This window comes from Lissotriton vulgaris, chromosome 7 (assembly GCF_964263255.1).
Source record: "Lissotriton vulgaris chromosome 7, aLisVul1.2, whole genome shotgun sequence".
NCBI lineage: Eukaryota > Metazoa > Chordata > Amphibia > Caudata > Salamandridae > Lissotriton > Lissotriton vulgaris.
In genome coordinates this window covers 165,125,625-165,133,260 of record NC_141695.1, presented here as the reverse complement: position 1 = coordinate 165,133,260, position 7,636 = coordinate 165,125,625, and the positions used below count along the sequence as shown (strand labels likewise).

The 7,636-nt window shown below is 42.8% G+C and overlaps 1 protein-coding gene across 1 annotated transcript in view; it reads right to left on the bottom strand.

Moving 5' to 3' along the window:
* Window positions 1–2,355: 2,355 nt before the first annotated feature.
* Window positions 2,356–7,636, bottom strand: part of LOC147701072 (hyaluronan synthase 1-like) — a 130,482-nt gene continuing 125,201 nt past the window's right edge. Inside the window, exon 5 of the mRNA XM_086929301.1 lies at window positions 2,356–3,118. Coding sequence (XP_086785427.1) covers window positions 2,356–3,118 — 763 coding nt within the window. The remainder of the gene's footprint in view (window positions 3,119–7,636) is intronic.

Sequence of the window (7,636 nt, the reverse complement as noted above, 5' to 3'; positions counted from 1 at the left end):
CTAGGATTCCAACGGTCAGTAGTGCGTCCAGGATTCTAATAGTCAGTAGTACATCTCGGCTTCCAATGATCAGTAGGGCATCCAGGATTCCAATAGTCAATAGGGCATCCAGAATTCCAATAGTCAGTAGGGCATCCAGGCTTCCACCATTCAAGACTCTGTGTTTCTTTATGGCCTATATGATATGACTCTGAAGCATTTTCTGTATTCAACTCTATGATTGGCTGCTCTCCTATGCCCTGTTACTTTGTATGACAATAACACATTAGATAGGAGCGCAGAAGGGCTGTGCCTGGTGTTCCAGTGAAATTACACAAGTCCCAGGTGTAGATTATGAGGTGTGTGTGTTCCAGTAGCTCCTTGTTACCTATGGAACAAGTTCTGCTTACTGGTGTGTATGAGTGGATATGTTTGTCCACAGTCAATGTTCACAGATCACTTTTGGGGCAACTCTATTATGGCTCTACATGCCACTGACCTTCTGTCTTCTGCATTGGCAAAAGAGGTGCCTCATGGTCAAAGACATCTGTGATGAGTCTGCAGAGAGCGGTGCTGGGTGTCTGTATGTATGGGGTTTAAGTCAATATTTAGCTGAGTTCAGCAGGATCCAATACCTACCAAATCCAGTATTTGACATGGAATCCCATATAATATTCTTACTGATGAGGATTTATGACATTCCAGAATTCCTATGGATTAGAAAGATTGTTACTTGGATTTTTCTCACTTACAGACCAGACCACCATACACCTAGTAGGCAACAGGCAGAAGTCTACGTTCTTCATTAGTGTTTGCTCCAACTCTGTAGATTATGTTAATGCACAGAGACCAGCTAAAGAAAAGTGAGGGATTTATTAGTTGTGTCCATTAGATCACTCCTTTCTGGAGGACACGCTTTTTAAGGAGAAGCCCGAAGAGAATGGTGAAGCTGCGTTGAGTCAGAGAGGCCTGAGATACTCCTGATAGTGTGGCGGGTCCCCAAACCTGCGCCAACTACAGCCTGAAGAAGTGGTAGGGCATTTTAAGGGAAAGGAGGGGATGAGACCACATTAGTTGCTTTTGGGAAACTGTTCATGGAGCACCATTAACATTATTATATTGCATTGCCCCGCTTAAAATATCTCTAGAGTGGGTACTTTGTTCTAATTGCTTTCTAGGGAATAGGGAAAAATATGGATTTTCTCACCCCTGAATTTTAAACCCCAATTTCTATCTTTGTACAGAAACTGAATGTGATCCTTTGATCTTTCTGTCCAGTGTGTGTAGGGCCGCTCCTAGGTCAACTCTAATTTATTTTAATCTGACCAATTTTATATTGACAATTTACAGTCTGCCACAGAGCCTTGTATGACAAGCTTTACAAGCAGAGGGAAAGCCAGGACAGAATCTAGCCGAGCAGTGACAATCATGAAAGAGAAGGAGGAGAAAGTGCATATGGGGACAAGGTTTGAGATAGATTTCAAGGTTATTTCTGTGATTGGGTGTATCAAGTTGGATAGTTTACCATGTTGAGCATAAAATGAATGTACACTGTAGTCTGTACTGTTGACTTGTAACATTTCTTCTGTAGAAAAAAGTAGAATCCTATATGTTTTCTTTCAAATGTAGCTCTTCACAATTCAATGCTTTCTCTATAGACAAACTAGCGCTATACTGGGGTCAATTATCCATAGATAGTTTAGAGCTTTCCATCTACAATTCACAGTAGGCTGAAACTGGAATTATTGCCAATCTGGCTTACCATCTAGGACAGACTTGAAATACAGGTCAAATTCTGAAATATACCATTGGCAAAATTTCAAAACAATTGATTCTGAGCGCTATAAGGCAACAAACTCATCTCATTGATCATTGCTAACATAACTGGAAGAGGCATTTATCTGCATTCCTTAAGACACAGGGGCAGAAGACACACTCCGGTAGGAAAAGTGCCAACCATCTACTTGCAAATCTCTGAAATGTTGAGTTGTGCTATTGCAACTGCAGCAATCACACCTTCTCAGACACAGAACTTGTTTGCACCCCTGGTGTGTGGACTGCATAGCTTGTGTTGCTGTAGGAGATAGAGTTGCTCAGGTGGCAAGGCTTTTTTGTTGGAAGAACTCTCCTGTTTTCAGGTGGAGTAATTCCTCGTGTCTTTAGATCATTGAATGGCTACACGTTTGAATTTTTGAGGTTACGTTGACTTTTGGAATATTTGTATGCTTTGAAATCAGGTCTCACCTGATCCTAATTCATGCACTACCATGCCCCACAAGTTCGGAATGCTCTTTGGGGACGTTCTTGTGACGCAAGTAAAGTTAATACCCAGAGTACAGTCTGCAGAACTACTGAACATTTTCACCCACATGTAAGTTACTCATTTGTCAAGTTCAGTTGCCCAAGGCCACAAACGGTCCTTGTTGGTCCCTTTATCAAAATGCCCTGAGGCTTTTCGGACATGTCGTGGGATATGTAATAGGTCTCGGAACGTTTACGACAGGACCTCCTGATCCAGATATAGTACAACAGAACCATGAAGAACCAGTACAGAATGTAAGCCAATGAGCCAAAGAGAAGATACACCTTCTCTTCTTTCTGCTGGGGACCATTCCAGTCTCGTCCAATGTCTTTCACAAAACTGTAGATTAGACCACTTAAAAGGGCAGCCCACCATATGGACAATGGGAGCAGGGCAATGTAGTTTCCGACCATTTTCTTCCTCCCAGAGGTCCCCCAGTTGGTCTTGTTTATGGTAAGGATGGCAAAAAACTTGATTGGGAGCAGACTTGTCATGTAAAGGAAGGAGTAAAAGGACATGAAAACCATAATGAGGTTGCCACGGAGGAAAGAGGCATAGAGGGCTTTGACCAGGCCCATGAGCTGAATACACAGGAGAACCCAAAGTATGTGCCACAAGCCACCGGTGTAGAAGATCTTCACCACGGTCACAGTCACAAGAAAAGGAAACACCCCTGACACAATGGCCTCGTAGGTCATCCACGGGTGATGTTTGCTCCACCAGAGGGCATTGTACAGCCACTCTCTGAAGAAAGACTTGGTCCAGCGCGTCTGCTGGTTCATCCATCGCAAGTACTGGGTCGGGGTCTCCGAGTAGCATATGGATTTGGCTGTGTACCTGGAAGAGAAGAAGAATACAGTTTAATGCTCATTAATTGTTTCTCTTTAACAGTTCCCAGCACATCCCGTCTCCATAGAACACTTTACTATCTTGGTAATAACTTGATAAATATCAAGATGGCGAAAAAATTGCCAAATTAGTTGTTAGATGAATGATAGAATTAATGAGTGGTCAGTGACAGATTCATCAAATGACAAATTTATGGAACCAAAGAGCACGCACCTTATAAAATCACAAGACTGGGGGTTGTAATAAAAAAAACACAAAAGGATTACATTTCCTTACTTACTTACAACTTTATTGCGATCACACAGATCCTAAAAAGTATGCAGCAAAGAGTCCCAAGAAAGTATACACCGAAATATATAGATAAACTAAGAATGGAATAAAAATTGATAAAAACATTTGTACAAATTCAAAATGACTGGGCCCCCAGAACAGTTTTAAAGTGCATATAGGCAAAGCAGCGAAATGTATGGCACAGGATAAGGTGCTTGAAGTTCCCACAAGTACAAAATAGCAAAATGTTTTTTTTTAAAGTTTGATTACATTCTGATCTGGCAAAGCTTTCCAAAACACAGTGACTCAGCTACATATTTTTTTTTGCCTAATCCAAAGAGCATGCCAGAATCTAGAAAGACCAAATACAATAGGTTGTCTGGTATCAGTACACAAGAGGCTTAAGACCTCTAGATAATGCCCTCGGCCCACCAAGAAGCATAACGGAATGATCCATTTTTTTCTCATCGACTGGTAAGTCGGGCTAAAAAAGAGTAAATGAACTATGGATTCAGAGCTAACTTGGCAAGTGGGGCACAAGTCATCCAAAACTTTATTGCTGGACCATTTTGAGCAGAACAGTTTGGTGGGGAGTGATTTATAATGAAACTGCAGAAAGAGTTTCAGTGCCATTGATGGCACTATTTCATCAATAGTTGGCTCAAAGGACGGAGAGCATTTCGATTAGAGAAAGGCTCAGGTCAGGCTGGATACAGGAGCTGAAAGAACTTCTTTTTAAACCAAATCCCAAAACACTTTTTTCATTTTTTCTCTGGAAATTTGCCTAAAAGTTTCTGGATTCAAAAAATAAAAACTTGAATAAATGTCTCATTTGAAAATAATGAATGGAAGGTTTGAAGGGAATCATGTAAAATATGGGATTTGGTCATCCTTCTTTCGTTTCTACCTGCATGTGGGAGAGAAGCAGAGGCAAAGATGGAGGAAAGGAATCACAGACTCCTCCTGAAAAGCAGGAAGTGTTCTAAAGAATGGTAAAGAGGCTGGTAGAGGGTAAAGAGTAGTGGGTAGAATAAACTGTGCAACAAGAAAGAATACGATGGAAGTGGAGGGTGGGGAGAGAGTTCATCCCAGTGAGACAGAGGTGGAAAAAAATGAAATGAAGTGGATGTAGGGGTGTGCTCCTGCCTGGGAAGGTCTGGATAGCTGTGTTAGAGTAGATAGGAGGTGGGTAAGAAGAAACACACCCTCATTATGGATCAAAATACACACACAGAAAGAAATAAGTCACTTACCTGTAACTGCAGTTCTCCAGTATTGAAATGTTTCATAGATTTACATGCTTGAATCATTCCGCGTCGTTAGGATGTGAGTCTCCGGTAAATTTATAAAGTAATGTCATAATAAACATAGAAGTCAAAAGGCCTTAGGCCTCATTATTTAGTAACATATCCAAGAACCTATTTAAAAAAGGTCAAAACATAAGAAAACAACCAACCAGCTGACAACACCCTCTAGTACCTTCCTGAAAGGAGCTCCAATCCCTCAGATTTTCATAAGCACCGTGCGTACAAAGAGAGACATCTGAGAGGATCAAGTGAGCCCTTCCAGGGGACGTGGGTGGGCTGCATGTGAATCTATGAAATATTCCAATACTGGAGAACCACAGTTACATGTAAGTAACTTATTTCTTACTCAAGTTTAGGAACTTTCATAGATTTACATGCTTGAATGAGAATAAAAAGCAGTAATGAGCACATTTCGCTATATATATCATTCGTACATATACGAATAGTCAATAACTATTTCGTGGGAATAACTATATATATATATATATATATATATATATATATGTATATATATATATATATATATATATATCCAACTCAACGACCTCCTACAACAGGGAAGACACAAGCCCACGCAGGTAAGTAAATAAGGGTCTCCTTTAATTTCCAGACAACAAAACGGCATAATGCATTTCGGCACACCTGCCTTCATCGGACGCCTTCGTTTGTTGCAATAGCTGTTCACCACAGATCACAGGGCGTCTCTCTAAAGTACCTAGAGACACTCCTCCCACTTTCACATTGCAGTCTCAATTGCGGAAGTCCTGCCCAAGTGGGCGGTGTCTGCAGTTCCCTTGGGTTTGTGGTACTTGTGGTAGTTTGGAGGCTCTGATGTCCGACCTTCACCCCACCAACAATCATCGCAGTGAGCCAGTGTTCCTGTAGCCTTGGTAAGCACAGGTACGTCGATGAAGTAATCCCCCAATTGCTGGCCCGGCTGAGACACTGCGAGGCGCGGTAGTTTGGCGGTTTCCCAAGTGCCTTGAGATACTCCACCGTTTGCCACTGTCCGCCGAACACTTCGGGGTGGGGGCTTTTCAATGCGTGTGGCTGCGCACAACACATCCAACTCAACAACCTCCTACAACAGGGAAGACACAAGCCCACGCAGGTAAGTAAATAAGGGTCTCCTTTAATTTCCAGACATCAAAACGGCATAATGCATTTCGGCACACCTGCCTTCATCGGATGCCTTCGTTTGTTGCAATAACTGTTCACCACAGATCATAGGGCGTCTCTCTAAAGTACCTAGAGACACTCCTCCCACTTTCACCGGGACGATTTTCACTGCAGTCTCACTTGCGGAAGTCCTACCCAAGTGGGCGGTGTCTGCAGTTCCCTTGGGTTTGTGGTACTTGTGGTAGTTTGGAGGCTCTTATGTCCGACCTTCACCCCACCAACAATCATCGCAGTGAGCCAGTGTTCCTGTAGCCTAGGTAAGCACAGGTACGTTGATGAAGTCATCCCCCAATTGCTGGTCCGGCTGAGACACTGCGAGGCGCGGTGGTTTGGCGGTTTCCCAAGCGCCTTGAGATACTCCACCGTTTGCCACAGTCCGCCGAACACTTCGGGGTGGGGGCTTTCAGTGCGCGTGGCTGCGCACAACACATCCAACTCAACGACCTCCTACAACAAGGAAGACACAAGCCCACGCAGGTTAGTAAATAAGGGTCTCCTTTAATTTCCAGACAACAAAACGGCATAATGCATTTCGGCACACCTGCCTTCATCGGACGCCTTCGTTTGTTGCAATAGCTGTTCACCACAGATCACAGGGCGTCTCTCTAAAGTACCTAGAGACACTCCTCCCACTTTCACATTGCAGTCTCACTTGCGGAAGTCCTGCCCAAGTGGGCGGTGTCTGCAGTTCCCTTGGGTTTGTGGTACTTGTGGTAGTTTGGAGGCTCTGATGTCCGACCTTCACCCCACCAACAATCATCGCAGTGAGCCAGTGTTCCTGTAGCCTTGGTAAGCACAGGTACGTCGATGAAGTCATCCCCCAATTGCTGGCCCGGCTGAGACACTGCGAGGCGAGGTGGTTCGGCGGTTTCCCAAGCGCCTTGAGATACTCCACCGTTTGCCACAGTCCGCCGAACACTTCGGGGTGGGGGCTTTCAGTGCGCGTGGCTATATATATGTGTGTGTGTGTATATGAATGTATATATATATATATTCACTGAAAAAAAACATAGGTTTCACGCATATTATAGTTAGGAATTAGCATTTGAAAAACCTTAGAAATTCACTGAAAGAAACATAGGTTTCAGAGGCGCTATAGTTAGCTGTACTTTTCACTCGTACAAAACCATTGAAATTCCCCCGTTATAGTAAGTTCAGATAACTATTACAGTGATGTCATTTGAGATGTCATCAGTGATGTCATGAGTGTTGTCACTGACCATGTCATGAGTGATGTAATATGTGACGTTATCAGCAGTGCATTGCGGGCACGCGAGTTAGGAATTTCAATGGTTTTGTATGAGTGAAATGCCCAGCTAACTATAACGCCCCTGAAACCTATGTTTTTTTCAGTGAATTTCTAAGGTTTTTTAAATGCTAATTCCTAACTATAACGTGCCTGAAAACCTATGGTTTTTTCCGTGAATTTCAATATTTTTTTAAATGATAATTTCTAACTATGCCTACAGAGATAGGACATGTGAAGAAAGAAGAAAGAACGCACAGAAAGAAAAAAAAGAAATGCAGAAATAAGCAACAGAAGTCCTCAAAGATGAAGAGAAGTGCAGGAAGAAGGAAATGTGCAGAAAGAACAAACAGAAGAGCAGAAAGAAGCCTTGTTGCAAAATCATCCTGTACCCTCAACTTTTTCAGATGGATACTGGTGGTAACTGAGTCTGACTAACCAGTCCTAGAGCCAGTGCTATGTTGAAAGACACTTAGAAAACGGTGAAAACACCTACATACACTA